Genomic DNA, 16,391 nt, shown 5'->3' on the forward strand with positions numbered 1-16,391 from the left:
GTGTCTCCACGGGAAAACTCAAAATCCCAACGAGAGTTTCAACAGCACAATATGGCAAAGGCTTCCAAAAACAGTCTACATTGGGCTCCAGACCATGAAACTTGGGGTCGCTGATGCAGTGATTTGTTTCAATGAGGGTTCTGTTGCCAAAGCCAATGTTCTGGAGAGATTGAACATCAAAGCTGGGAAATTTATGATGAATGGTCTCAAGGAAATAGATGCAGAAAGAAGAAAAAAGGCTGACAAAGAAGTTGTAGAAGAAAATAAAAAGAAAAGAGTGAAAAGAAGGCTGGGAAAAAGGAAGAGGGAAGACAGCGAATGTTATTGTCCAGGAGGGTTTTGAAATGAAAAGGTGCACCTTCATCTTAAAACTTGATTTTCCGAAAGTGTTGTTTTTTCATGTTAAGGTACATGTTTCTCAAAAACTATTTGAGCTACAGACTTCAAACTTGGCACAAATATTTCTTTTTGCTATATAAGGCTATGTTACCAATCTGATAAAAATTAGTGTTATTTTACTATTTAAAAAAATTGATTTCTCATTTTAAAAAATAATAATAATTACTCTAAAATTTAAGATTTTTTTTTCTTGTGAACTAAAGGTGCTAATTTTACTATTCTGGTAGGGAAGTTGTAATGATGTTTGCTAAATAATTAGTAAAAATCGCAAGTTGGTAGGACCAGTGTAATTCAAAATAACTGTACCTAATTAAGGGTGGTTTTCCCATTTAAAATACATGTGAACCAAAAAAGGTACTCGCTCCCCTTAAATCAAATTTTAAATCTCATCCTACGATTAATTGAAATCGCACAATATTAGTTGATCCCGAATTACTACGGACATGAAGAAATTCTATGAGATATTGATATCACCTGACCGAGATCCTGTACCGTAGCAAGGAAGGACTACCTAGCAGCGAGGAGCCATAGTTCAGGATTACGCATAGCAGAGGTGTAGCCTCTGAGGACATCGGTGATGTCATCCGTTCATATCCACTAACAGAGGTTGGTTGTCAGAACGTCGGTTAGCGAATAGACCAGTCATAAAATGTCCCACAGACTATTGCCAGTTAAAATAAAATCTTTCCAAGACTCGGAACTAATCTTAAATTTTCCCCAAGTTTGTAGTCAACATTGTCTAATTTGAAATAGTAATTTTTTTTAGTTTTATTTTAATTAGTATCTGTCATCAGAATACTGTTGAATCTAGTACCTTATAATTCCTAAGTTAATTATTTATATTGCCTATTACTAATTACCTTGTCCCTTGCTAATCTGTAGTTTTATTTCCAGTGGTCCTTTGCTACAGCCACTTAGCTAATAGCCAGGAAGCATATTTCTAAAATTGCCTATTTTACATATTGATCTGCCCCTTTTGCTTTTGATCAATAATTTATTCTTGAACATTTAAATACACAAATTTAATTAATTTTGGATCAATTCTGATTTGGTGCCAAACAAAACTATGCCTGTTGCACATGAATCCATCCATTCTATGTTTTGTTTGAAGGATTTGTGTTCAATTTGGATAATACTACAGTTATATGTATGTATAAACATGGAGATATTTGTCTGGTACAATATTGCACTGGTTAGTAATATCTGAAAATATATAAATTGTTTCAAAGCAGTTTCTGGAATATATTTCCAATTAGGTATAGAATACACCAAACTTATTCATCTTGTTATGTAGAGAATAAGTGATAAAATTATTAAACTATCTTTGTCTTGCAGTCACATTTGGAGAAATCAATATTAATTATGTATATGTGTTGTAATTAACAATGAGTTACAAATAGTTTTTAAATTTATGATATTTTTGTGGGTTTTGCTTGTAAACCATCAGATATCAACTAATGTTGTTTATCTTTGCATCAAATTAAAATTTCCCCCTCCCCACTTTTTCCATCGCATTAATGATATTTTGAAATTAAATAAACCTTTATTTTCCTGTTGCTGCAACAAACTGAACTTAACTGAACTCATCACACACCTGACTGTAGTACACGAGTGAATTAACATGTGTGTCGTGTCCGCAGATGGGTGTGGAAAATATTCAAGAGAGGAATGAGGAAAGAGTTTGATATAGACGACCTATTTGTGCCTTTGGAGGAGCACAAGTCTGACTATTTGGGAGACAAGTTCGAAAGGTATTTATTTCTTTAGTGTACTCTTAAGGTGGGTTCATACTAAGCAAACAAAGACAGATGAGCTTAGCCAATGGATTCATCCCAAATAATTTTTTTGTGTTTGGTAAAATGTTACTTGCTGCCATTATGCGACGAACGAATGCATTCATAGTAATGTGTACTATGTTTGCTGGTGCACAATTTTTCTGTACACCTCCCTCTCAGAACACGATTTCTTCCGAATGTGCTTTGATTTACCACCTTCCAAGTGGACCCCAGTGAATGTGAATTACCTCGAACTAAGGCATTTGTTTGTCCTTTCACATTAACCAAACTAATTCATTCAGAACAGTTTGTTGTCTTAGTGTGTGTGCGGCTCAATGTAGATAGATTGTTTGGCTTTAAACTTGAGTAAAATTGTGCTTTTATGGTAAGTTATTATTGAAAAGGTTTTAGTTATTTGGCTAAGTATGTTATATAACAAACAAACTGGAAAGATAACAACATATCAATTTTTTTCATGCTTTACTTGACCTTTGAAGTCAGATTAGTGTTTTTTTTTTTTTTTAATGTTTACATATTCTGTGAGTAATCATTTAAACTTTAGTACTTTAAAAAAATTAGATTTAACCATATTTTTAATAATGACTTTTCATGAAGTCAGAAATGTATCAAAATAGCCATTTTATGAGCTATTTATTAGTGTTCAAAATTTCAGACTCCTTTTAACTACGAGGTATTTCATTCTACCAAAGACCATCCAATGTCCGGCGAGAAATTATGAAAGCAGTTAAGAAAACATTTAGCAACGTGATATTTACTCTGAATTTACATTGTGGTGTTATTCCAATGAAGGCCCCGCATACCCGGGCACACATGCGGTGTGCAGAGCTCCAGAAGTAACACCACGATTTAAAAACTGCTCAAGATATCCTAGTGGTGTCTGTTTACGAAAATAATTTAAGGTTACGTTGAGGGCGGATGAGTGGTTCTGTTTCCGTATTTCGCTTTCAAACTGTATTTTCAGGAGAGAATAAAGGGCTAAAATGATGTAATGGTCCCAGCTCAAATCTCATAGTTTTCCTATGCATGACGAGAAGGCTACACGCCAGTTCACAGCCTTGCGCTTAGAGAAGACACGTGCTAGAAGTTCCAGTGAACATCGCCTAACGAACACAAATACACCCCTAACTAGATGGGCCGGGCCCATTAAGAAGTTTGAACATGAAGTTTCCTCGTTTTCTATCAAAACTACATGAAAAAATCTGTACATTTGAAGTACCAATACCATTAAAAGGAAGAATGTACCCATCAAATATTTAATATCCTAATGATTTTACATTCATGGGGGAAGTTTCAAATAAAAATATGTGAGGAAGCTAAATTCATAAATTCAAACACTAGCATCTTTGTAATTGACAAGTACTGCATTATTCATCTCTACAGAAGCTATCAAAGAATTGTTTGTGCCTACCACCAGCTACGAGATGTGTCCGGAAAGTATGTACCATTTTGGAAAAACTCACACAAAAAAAAAATTTTCAACAGAAAATTTATTTTTACTTGAAGGAGCTTTTCTTAAACTATTTTTCTACATAGTTACCACCATTGTTCAGACATCAGTCATAGCGGGAAACCAACTTGTCTATACCCTCTTCAAAGAAAGATGCCGCCAGTGAAGGCAGCTATTGCGAAACACAGTTTTTTGTGTCGTCATCGCTGTCAAAGCTCCCTCCTAAAGCATGCTTCACAAATTTTCTCATACCAAACCATCATTGACAACAGAAGGCCGCCCACTCCGTGTTTCTTCATGAACATTGGTGTGTCCATCATTGAATTGTTGAACCCATCAGTCATTACATTTTCACCATAAATCTCTACAAGTTGACGATGAATTTCAGATGACTTAACATTCTTTGCATTTATAAATCGTATTAACAGAACGCACATCACAGTCGGCGGGATCGGCAACTGTCTTAAACATTTTGAATGCTCACTAACACATGTAAACACAACACAGTCTGGCTGTAATGGCGTCAGAGGATAGGCAATGAACCACAGACACGTGGTCGCATGCGCGGAACTGCGACACTGCAGACAAGGTGGCGGTAGAACAAAACTGTTCTTACTTTCCGGACACGCCTCATACAATTTTCTGAAAATGTTCGTTGGACACTTCATAGAACATCCAAGTCACAAAAATAAATTGTTTGTATCCCTAACATGTTAGGTATACTTTTTTTCATTAAAAAGAATGGGTTGAATGTTTCTTCAAAACTTTTATTCTTGACACTTAAGATCTATATTCGTATTCAAGGCTCTATTTTAAGAGTCCAATTCAAAATTCAGACTTGAGAAAAAATGGATTCTACCCATCACAGATTAAAAGAAGATGTGAATTTTCTGTATTAATGATTATTAATTTTTGTTTTAGTGCTTGGAGACAGGAAGTAGCTGACAGGAAAAAACCCAGTTTGTTGCGGGTTCTCATGAGATGTTATTTCTGGGAGTACACATTGTACTGCCTGCCCGTTGTTATAATGGAGATGGTCTTCAGGTGAGTGGAATCACTTGTTTTCTTTTTTTAAAAAAATAGCTGTTTATTTTTACGATCTGTGGTTTTTACTTTGCTTCTGTAAAAATACCAACTTCATTCTCTTCTTCCTACCCTCCTGCAAATGTTGAAACTTTTTTTTGTGATGATTATTTAGTGTAATAATGAAAGGCATGAAGAGATAGTTAAGCTCTATTTAGATTCACACAAAATTAAATCATGATGAAAACTTGTAATTTTATTTTTTAAGTGTATGTGAGGGACATTTGGGCAATGTTAAAATATATCCCAAAATAATAACATTTTATAGTTTTTTGTATTAGAGCCACCAGCAATAGTGAGACTGGCAGTCACATTTTTTTTATAAATGTGTTACATTCAGCGCTCAGTACTCAGTATCCGACATTCTTTGATTCGGCTCATTCTGTAATCCAGCTTGGATCCAGCTGCTTGCGTGGGCAATGGGCATTGATGATTCCACCAGGTTGTGCCACTGTGCAATGTTATATCAGAGAGTTTTTCAATACTATGTTCATGTGTATTTTTTCAAGCCATAGAGCGGCTTGTAACAACATGTATGTATTATCTTTTCTTCGGTTTTCTGTTTACACGATATTGATGATCGATAATCTGCGAAATCCCATTCGGTCGAGGTATCGAATGTATCGGACTGAAAAGCCTCTGCTGCCCGTAACTTCAATAGTTATCACTAGGATACGGGTTAATGGTTGATAAAAAATCATACATGGCTTAGCTGCTGTGATGCAGTTGCCACAACATTCATGAAGAGAAATGTAGGCCTTTTAAAGTGTAATATACATATTTGCTGCCTTGAAAGTACTGCATTTGTTCTTAGTGAACAGTAGTCTCAGCCTGTGTGTTTGTGTGTATCAAGTACAGGAAATGTTCTGGGATGTCAATACAGTGATCTGGTCATGAACAGCCTCCTGTATGTGCCAAAAAAATCAAAATCCCACCTGGGAAGTCAAAATTATTGAACGAATGAATCAATGAATGAGACCTTAAGAATGTTTTCTAGGGTTCAAGGTCGTCTGTTTGATCTCGAAACGTAAAAACTATACTTCGTCTGGGTGGAATCCTCTCCGGGATGTGACTAGTAATTTCTGGAAACTCTGAAAGAAATACAGTGTTATGACCATACTCGTTATCATTATGTTGTTTAGAATTCGGTGGCCTAGTCTCAGGGTTTGTACACCACCTTAAAATCCTTTAAAAGTCTTTAATTTGTCTCAAATTAAATAAGGGTCCTTAAAAGTCCTTAAATTGCTCTAAGAATCTTTAAAAACTCATTAATAAAGACTGATAGCATGCAAGTATGCAGGTTGTAATAGGTTAAAGGTTTAAGGTACACAGACATTCTATTCAAATTCAATATTAATTCATAATCAATATTACGTTAATATTCAGATACAGTTACGTTTAACGCAAGAACAAATTCAATATTAATACATAATAAATATTACCATTAACATTTCTGACAAAACGAGTTAGGTGACAATTATAATTTGAATGGGTAAGCCGGCTACACAGTGAACGATCCAATCAACGATCGTCAAAAAGGGACATAATTTCCTTGTCCGAAGTTATATTACAAAAAAATGTTACAATTACAAAACTACTGCAAAGTGCAGGTACACGAAAGAAAGAAGTTACATTATTCTTTAAAAAGCAGTACCAAACAAATACGTGCGACGATGTCTCAGGGGGAGACAGGTAGAAACAGAAAAACGGAAGCGAAGGTTAAGTTAAATTTAAATTTAAAGCAGAACTCCAAACAATTTTTGATGGTGGCGGCCGAAAATGAATTTAGACAGAACAAATTTAAACAATACTGATTCTACATTAGGGTGAGGGCCACCGCCTCACTGACGACTCGATTCAACTTACATTTCTCCCCTGAGGTCGCACACGCACGAAGACTAAGTCGAAGCTCTCGGACTACATGCTAGTGAAATTAACAACTGGTCAGCTACTGCTGACAACCAAGCCTCACAAAGGCTACCAGTAGAAGAAGAAGAAGGCCCTCATCATGTCTGCAGCTGATTTTATAAACTCGCGCCGCAGCGCGCGCATGCGCATATTGAAAGGGTGGGGGAAAACGAGTACAAATTGAACAAACACTAGGAGGGGGAGAAAAGGAGGGAGAAGGATGAGGGGAGCGAAGTGCCGGAGGCCCGCGATGACGCGCGCATTTTAAATCGCTACAAGGTAATTAAATGTTCTTTTGTTTACGACTTGGCAGCAAACTTGAGCAGTACAGTTAGCAAATTTTGGGCCAAGTTAATGATTTTATATATTGGCGTCAGCCGGGGCTTCGCCCCACGACCCTGATCATCCTCTGTTCCCTTTCCCACCACCTTTCTTACCCGGCATTTGTGTCGTGACGTACGTAGCCGTGTGAGATTCAAACTGCGCGCCACGAACTACAGCAAGAGGGCGCTTAGCTGCAGTGCGCCGCACCCCTAATTGGTATTAATAATTATTGTAACCCTTTTCTTATCGCCCCAAAATAGTGTCATGACGGCTATGTATGTGAGTGTCTTTTGTTTAATTAAATCATGATGTTTTATAATTCAATACGTGCAAACACGGACAAGGACGCTCCCTAGCGGGCGGCGGAGGAACTAGCACGTAACTTGATTTAAACTGTTTTCTATCATATAAGTAATTATTACAGACGGTCTGGGTATGGATGTGATGTACTTATTTTTGTAAAAGAGTTTATGTTATTTTTAATTATAACCCGGGGCACGCCATAGCTAAGTTGTAACGGTAATTGTGTTCGGCGCGAAGGGCGCCATGTTGCCTTCCGCAAGCCCGGGTCTCGCCCCAGTCTTCTTCTACAGCCGGCCGAGAGCGGACGTCTCTGCAGACACCCTGAGGACATCACCGTCGTTTCACCGAGAAGTAGTTCTGTTAATTAATTTATTCAAATTGTTTTCTTTTTATCCTCGGGGCCTCTCTCGGTCGGAGAGACTGCTTAATTAATAGTTATTTACTCTCCGGAGTTTTCTATCATCTGTGTATTAAGTAACGGCTTGAGGCGACCACGTGTGTGGTTCGCCTTCTCACCTAATTCGATTCGTGCCTCGGGCGTTTTATAGCAGTATCAACAGAGGATTGTGTAAGGGCGTGTAACGTGAGTAATAAAAACCAACTAATTGAGTCACGTGTTTTGTGTTCGGGGGGCCACGTGGGTCCTTAACCTGGTCAGTGGCGTGTGGGACGCCCTGAGAGCCCACTGCGATAATTAGAAGCGTGCCCGACACTGAGAGCGGGCTTAGTTAGGGACAGGTATTGCGTTAAGAATCAGGAGGGCTTATATCTCGCCGCACACGGGCCACGTAACGCCCTGAGTTAGAGTTTCACGCCGGGTCCACGTGCCCACTCACGTGGTGGCGCCCATTAATTTCCACCAATATTCCAACCTCAACACCGGTACGCCCTCAAAATGTGAATGTATACATCAATTTTAAACATTTTAAACTTTTTTTTTGAACCACACTTTAAAACTAAAAAGTTGTCTTGTACTGTCTTAATTTGAACTTAAGTAAATATTAGAGATAAGTGTGAACAAAAGGGGCTTATCTGTAGGAATTGAATCAAACAACAAAATAATTTTTTTTTGCATTCACTGTTTAACATTGTTATTTTCTTCAGGGATTTTGTGATATTGCAAATGGTTTTCTACCTCTTAATAGTGGTGAATGCAATGAATTAAAAAGGTCCTTAAGAACTCCTTAATTTTTTATTGTACAAGAGAGCACAAACCATGAATCTCCTAGGGTTTTTATTTCCAAACAGTTATTTATCCTGTTAGCTGAAAATCAAGCACAAAGGTGGGTGTTTTTGAGACTTATTTTTTGTAGTATTACTGTAATAAAGAAATTTTTTGATAGCTTAATTTGACTTGTGGGGGACCTTTGGAATGCAAATCCAGAGTCTTTAACACTATGTAATCGTGCTCCACAGGTGAGACTAGGTTTATAAACTACCCAACAATGCAAAACTCGACCAATGCAAAAAAAAAGTCACTGTTTAAGCACAAAACTTTCTTTAACCCTTCTTTCGGTCATACTTTGTCAATTCCTAAGATATACCAATTTTTTTTTTAGTAACTAAACTTTTTGTGGATATTTTTGTGATAATAATCTTATGCTTTATTAATGATAATATCAATGTATAATTATTTTATAGTAAATAATAAAAGTAAAATAAAATTGATTCATTTCATAGCCATAAAAAAATATGATGTCCACTAGAATGTAGGTACACTTTAACCCACACAGTCAAGGTTTAATAAACTCCTCGTATCATTGAGATATAAATTGTCCACTTCAGTGGACGAATAGACAATAAGGGTTAAATATAATTATTTATATAATGGGGAATTTTGATTTAATACAATTTCTTGAACATGTGCCATTGCAGTTTTGCACTGTTTGTGCCTGTCGACGGGAACTGATGCCAGCTCCCGAAATGTTGCTCCTATTTTGTCATAGGAAATGTAGTGTTCGTTGGTGTTGTCGTTGTGTTGTCCATAATATTTGTTTTATCTTCATCATTGAATTCTCATATTTGCTGCGTTGTCCACATTTTGTTGTCTGTTTGTATTTACTGTTATTGTTGAAACACTCTCGTCATTGTTATCCCACTGTGTTCATCTGTGCTGTTATTATTTTTTCATGACTAAACTCCCTCCACAGAATTCTCGTGCTGTGTGATATTTTAAGTTTGAATGTGTTTGTCTGTGCTGTCATCGTTGTGTTGTCAGTAACACCTGTTTAGGTTCATCATTGGTTCTATCTGTTTGACATCAGCTGATGTATGCTTGTTTTCGGTGGGTTTATTTTTAAAATTTTTATATATTATTGTGCATTTATGAATTTTTTCCATGACAAACAGTGCATTACTTCAATGGCATATGTCCAAGAAATTCGCAAGACATCACAACCCTACAACTTGAAACTATTAATGGTAGAAAAACATGTGAAATTGTAGATTATTTTCTGTCACTGTGCGAAAGCTTATCAAGTGATGATGCATGTAATAAAACATGTAATAAAAAATACAACACCATACCCATCTATACACATGACGCCTACGTCTTTAAAAGTTTTCAGAACACTTCATGTCAAACATGTAAGTTGGGAGTGCAAACCAAAACGCAAGAAGTTGAACGTTGGCCGATGCTTGCATTGCATTTTTTTTTCATCTTCCGTACTTGACAGAGTTCCCACAAATATGGAGAATCTGGAAAATGGGAAAATCTCAGGGAATTTAAAAAAATATCTTCATAACCTAGAAAGCACAGGTAAATTGACAATATTAAGTACAAAACCGATCAGTATTTTTTCATACGATGCAGTATTTAATGTTGTAAAATGGAATGTATTTTAATTATAAATTCATAAGCTATTTTGTAATCTATATTCAATATGTACTAACATTAACTAAACTTAAGGGATACTAACTGTGTATTAATTTGAAGCGGAATCAAATATTCTTAGTCTTAACTTGATCACAATTGATAACGTATTATTAAAAAATTAAATTAAACAATTATATTCATTATCTTTATCAAACTGGCAGTGTTGGTTACATAGTGTTGATCAAGATGAAACAGTGGAAATTGTATATTATAGAGGAAAATATTTTACAGTCAATTTTGCATGATATGTATATTTGTCTAATTGTTATTTGAAAGTTTTTTGTATTGTATATTGGTTATTTTTCCAGATATAACAATGAGGCAAAGAAAAAAATTGTTAAATGGATAAAGAAAATTTAGGTAAATTATCGGAAGTAAGGTTTGGGAAACCTGTTTGTAAAACTGGTTACCGTATTTACCTGCAGATGGGTCACCCCTGCGTATGAGAGGCGGCATTCTTACACACTCTTTTCTTCCTCACACTCTTACTGCTTTACGACCCTTCCTAATAACAAAAAAACAATCATGTGTATCTCTTCCCAGCTTTTGTATATATTTTTTAACCAGTCCTCGTCCATAATAGAAAAAGAGGCAGCAAGCTACCCTTGCCTGCCAGTTTCTTATATAAAAACTAGTACGCACGTCACAGTCAGTGAGAAATTCACGCAGGAGCTGGAGGAACGTAAAGAGCCATGCTTTGAAGTGCGGCTTTCAAACCCTAAACGATGGCTGCAGCTTAGTCATGGAATGTTGCGTTTTAAAGCTGATAAATCTCGCACAAAAAAAAAATGTTTGGTCACGGTTGCGTATTAAAAACCCGTTGAAATAGTCATGTGGCGATCGTGTACTGTGCCAGTTCACGGACTTTTGCGACTGTGGAGGTTGGGAAGGGAGGGAGAACCGTCAACACCGCTACATGGCCACACACTCACACACACAAACTGGCTTGTTTATTTTTAAATTTTCCCCTCCTCCAGCCGAATGCCAGCCCAGAGAGTCATCTCACTTGCCGGCGCCTGCTGAGCGACCGGGCAGACGAGCTCATTGGTGCCATTCATAGTGCTTTTCACGCATTGCTTAGCTATTTTAATAAAAACTTTTTAATTAATTACTCGTGACATAATACATATTAAAATTCATCACAGTAGAGTTATTTACACACATACACAACGATACACTACAATAACATTTTTTTTTAACCCAAAGTTATAAATTCGCATGAGGGTGGCACTACGTTATTTTAAAACTAAAAATATGTATAAAATATTTGACCCCGTATGCGGGTAAATACGGTATATAACTTATTACATTTTTCCATTCTTGGGTAGTTTACGAACGACGCCTCGAAGGTGACTGACACCTGTTCCATCGGACAGGCCGGCAGATATCGCTCGCAAGCCACGCGCCTCTTGTCTGTGAACTCGGCAGGGTGGCGCAGCCCCTGTTCCTGGGCCAGCTGATACAGTACTTCGAGGCGGGCAGCGGGATAACGCTGAGGGACGCGTACCTGCACGCCCTTGGCGTGCTGGTCTGCACGGCGTCCTTCTTCTTCGTGCGGCAGCCGTACATGATGGCCATGTTCCACATGGGCATGAAGATGCGCGTCGGCATCTGCTCGCTCATCTACAGGAAGGTGCGGGTCCCTGGGGACTGACCCAGTTTCAGATGTGCAGTTGTAGCGCAGAGGGAGAAAAATGATGGGATTTTTTTTGGTGGTATGAAACACCTTCCAGGTATATGACGAGGGGTCGTTACCACAACGCCGAACGTGCAATAATGCCGAAAACCATAACGCCGAATGCCAATTTGACTAGCCGACAGCTAGAAAACTGCTGTGTACCACAACGCCGAAATACAGTAACGCCGAAAAATGTTGCTGCGGGGAGGGGGGGGGGGGGGGCACAGGAGCAAAATGAAAAACAACTGAATGAATTTGTGTGTGTTTCTTAAATGTATCTTAACGCCGAAATACCACAACCTAACCTAACCTAGGCTAGCCTAACCTAACCTAACCTAACCTAACCTAACCTAACCTAACCTAACCTAACCTAACCTAACCTTACCTTACCTTACCTTACCTTACCTTACCTTACCTTACCTAACCTAACCTAACCTTTGTGGCAGTCCTGCAATGACATTTTTCGGCGTTAATGTATTTCGGCGTTAATGTATTTCGGCGTTGTGGTAATTCGGCGTTGTGGTACACAGCAGTATTCTAGCTGTCGGCGTTGTAGTCAATTTGGCATTTGGCGTTATGGTTTTCAGCGTTATTGTACGTTCGGCGTTGTGGTGCGTCCCCTATGACGAGTCCAAAATTTTGGAAAAATATAAGCTTCTTAAGGGCCCTGCCTACCTGGAAATACAAACTGTAAGCAGAGCTTCAGACAAAATGTGTGATTTAAAAACTGCTCAAGATATCCGAGTGGTGTCTGTTGTAAAAATATAATTTAAGGATATCCTGAGGACAGAGATGGTGTTTTCAGAATAATTTTTTTTAGGCAGGAAACTTCGTGAAAGTACGCAAGGACTTGCATTACACCTTCATGCGTACCTGCCAACTCTCATGATTCGATCGTGAGGCGCATTATTTTTTACGACATTTCATGCCTTCACGATTTAATGTGATTTTCGCCCTCTTTTTAGTGGATTAAAAGTTTTAAATGTGTTGTTTTTACATAGTTTTTTTCTTCTTTCTAAAACCAAAATTCAATCAATCATGGAGACTTGAAGAATATTTTGGGTGTGTGTTTGTACTATCATGACTAGCACCACTAGCACAATAATTACAGTTACCAAGTATCTAAGTATCCTTGCAAGGTTTATATTCATGGTCAACTTCGACTTCCCCAACTCAGGCTTTATTTTCTTAAGTCCATTTTTTGTTTTGATTTGTTTTCACGCTGTGGTTTCTGTATGTACATTTTTTTTTAATGATACGAGAGGTGTTTTAAGTTATGATAAAGTGTTTAAAATTGTCAATCTTTGAATTAAATTTGTGTGTTTCACATTGACGGCATGTGAATAAAGTGGCAGTAAATTCAAGCACTACAAGACACATTCAGAAAGTCGTATGCCGATATTTTTATTTACTCATATTTGTTTCGCTTAAACTGAAAACGTTGCGTTTTGCATTGCATGACGTGATTTTTTAATAGCACATGCTGGAAGGTGCTTGCGTTTGCAAACTACTAAACACATAGACAGTGGGAAGTGCCTCTAATCTAAAAAGAAACTGATTTTTTTTTTGTGTATGCAGGTGAAATCCGAGGTAAGTTGGATTCATTTTACCGGGAACCAAACGTGAACAGGAAGCCAATACACAGAGAGCAAGAAAAGAATGGCTAGCATTCACAAAAAAATGCTATTTGCACAGTACACAAGGAACAGACTTGTAAACAAAAGTAAAATTAATCTGAAAGAATTTTTACTTTGGTATGTGATGCAGTAACCACACAGTTTACAGTTTACAGTCTTTAATTTTTTTTTTTTAAGTTATACTTCTTTAGACGCATTATGAAAAAAATATGAGATTGAATTTTTATGATTTGTGTGCACCATGCAACAACATTTTCAAGGATGAAAAAAAAAATGCTACATACAAATAAAAATTATATATATATATGCTATTTAATCATATACTTTAGTGATTGATACTGAATACTGTTCCATATAATTAAACACATTTATTTACTGTCAATATTAGTGATGGAAATTGTGTTTATAAACTTTTTAAGTGTATTATTATAAGTGAGGTTTTGTTCCCGTATGTATAATTTATTTTCATTGTAAATATTTACATTATTATTCCTTAAAAAATTTAAATGATAAATTAGAACAAATATTCAGAATATTTATTTATTTTTCATTATTAATTAAAATTTATCTGGATTATTATACTAAATTAAATAATTAATTTTATACATGTGTTTGTATTAATATTGAATACTAAGTATTAATTTAAAATGCTTTAATTTGATTGAATATATACATTACCTACCATATTTATAGAATAACTCCAGTCCTCTTATTATTTGATTTCTGTTAATTATTTGCATGCAAAATTTAAGTGAATTTTTTATCACATAAGTGAGTAAGTATAACTTCGAACGCATGTACATTAAAGTACGCATTGATTATTTTTATTTTTTTTTCTATCTGTGTGGTTTCTGGTTTGGAAAGTTGCACATTAAGTAGTAGGGAGGGTATCTGACGGCACAGGCGCTGCGGCTGACGCAGACAGCCTTCGGCGAGACGACGGTGGGGCAGGTGGTGAACCTCCTGTCCAACGACGTGAGCCGGTTCGAGTCCTGCCTCACCCACCCGGTGTACCTGTGGCTGGGGCCCGTGCAGGCGGTCGTCATCACCTACTTCATGTGGACGACCATGGGCTCGGCCGCCGTCATCGGCGTCGTGGCCACGCTTGGCTTCATCCCCCTGCAAGGTGCCTCTCCTCTCCGCGCGCTCGGGTTCTTTCAGGCCTGCAATACTGCGCATTACTGCCAGTTTATTCATTCAGTACAGTGTTTTCCTGTTTTCCATTGGGTTACTTTTCACAAGTAAGTACATGGGTATATTTCAGTAATGAATTTTTGAAGGAGAGATCTGCATTATGAACACAACTTAATATTGGAGACTTTTTTAAACAGTTATGCTTAGGGGCTGAATAAAATTAGCATCATGCTATAGGTCCTTTTTTTTTTTTGCGAATTTACAACATAAATGCTATGTTAGCTATTTTTGAGAATAACTATTGAGCATTTTTTTTTTCCCAGCTCATTTGTAAAATATCTTTTATAAAATGCCATGTAACTCCTACACATTTTTAATGGTTTTCAAATTTGTTGTACAAAATGTATTGTTTCACACTTAAAGTAACAACCCTATCTTGAAGACTTTCAGTTACCTGACACTCCTTATGTTTGTACTTAACTGTTTGTCTAGGACACATGCACATGTATAATTAAATTTTTTAATTTACACAAAACTCCGCCGCGGGAATACTCTCGACTTCACTCTGAACTCTCTGACTCAGACTGACTCGAAGGTCGACCCCACCTCCTTATATAGCCCTTGGGTTCCCGTCCAGAACAATCGGGCATGTCTCCGAGATATTGCGCGACCTTCGCCGTCGAAATGCCCAGAAACGCGTTGTGAGTCCTGTCGAAGGACGCGGCGGCTGCTCAAAGAATGCCGATAAACGCAACAAGCATCGGGTTCCCACAAAACGCGCCGATAAACATGTCTGAGTCCTTTTATGCTGCAGTGCGGCCTCTTTTAAGTAACTCGATCTGAGGCAAAATGTCCAGTAACGTTGCTGCAGATTTCCTCTTCTCTCACGGACCATAGGTGTATGGAAGGTGTAAAGTTGACTAATAAGATAAAAACAAAAGAGGGTGCACTTTCTTGCATTTGGCCAGTTAACCACAGCTGTACTGCAAGTGCTTGACTTTGACCCCACGTGATGACTTTCTGGTTATCAACACTCAACTCTAGTTTTCGTAACCAGCATGCTTTGAGATACAGCTGTGTCTCTTGATGCAGCCAAGTTATGTTCGTCAGAGACAACTTCAAAATATAAGCCCAACCCAATTAATTTAGTTGATTGAGAATTTCTTTGAACTAAACCCTGTGATATTGTTTTTTGCGAGCTAAATGCACTACCAACTTTTTAAGTGAAATCAGCATTAGTATTTTTGATGTTTTAATCTAGAAAGGCATGTGATTGATATTTGTACAAAACAGAAATTTGGGGTTATTTGTAGCCATTTGTTCATATGAATATTGAATTTAAAACTTTTAGAATTTAATTAATTAATAAGTTTTAAACAATTTGCATTAAAAATGCAAATTTTACAATAGTAGATGTTAATTTATAAAACAATAGATGCTAAATTTTCCAGCCCCTAGTTATGCTCATATGTGTTTTTTTCACTAAAGAGCAGCTTATTACAACTTATTTATATAACCATTGCACTGCATGTTAATTTTTCAGTGGTATTCACCTTTAAAAACTCTGACGTTCAATAATCCGGCAAAATCCATAATCTGGCGTATTCATGGTCCATAATCTGTCTGACTAGTAGGCCTTTGCAAATTAATATTAGTTTTTTTGAAGTGAAGCGCATATCAAATCTAATTTTTAAAATATTCATGAAGTCAAATCAAATTGCAAACATTGTTCTTGGCAAAGTTGCATTACACTCATTTATAAAAAATGGAATTAAAGTAAAAATATATATATAAAATTATTATGCAT

At 36.9% G+C, this 16,391-nt stretch overlaps 1 protein-coding gene across 4 annotated transcripts in view; it reads left to right on the forward strand.

Moving 5' to 3' along the window:
- Nucleotides 1-16,391, forward strand: part of LOC134540681 (probable multidrug resistance-associated protein lethal(2)03659) — a 152,613-nt gene that overhangs the window by 38,021 nt on the left and 98,201 nt on the right. For all 4 annotated transcript variants that reach the window (XM_063383556.1, XM_063383559.1, XM_063383557.1 and 1 more), the window contains exons 3-6: nucleotides 2,040-2,150; nucleotides 4,564-4,686; nucleotides 11,564-11,768; nucleotides 14,354-14,576. In XM_063383556.1, the coding sequence (XP_063239626.1) occupies nucleotides 2,040-2,150; nucleotides 4,564-4,686; nucleotides 11,564-11,768; nucleotides 14,354-14,576 (662 nt within the window). The remainder of the gene's footprint in view (nucleotides 1-2,039; nucleotides 2,151-4,563; nucleotides 4,687-11,563; nucleotides 11,769-14,353; nucleotides 14,577-16,391) is intronic.

Source organism: Bacillus rossius, chromosome 17, assembly GCF_032445375.1.
Source record: "Bacillus rossius redtenbacheri isolate Brsri chromosome 17, Brsri_v3, whole genome shotgun sequence".
Taxonomy (NCBI): Eukaryota; Metazoa; Arthropoda; class Insecta; order Phasmatodea; family Bacillidae; genus Bacillus; species Bacillus rossius.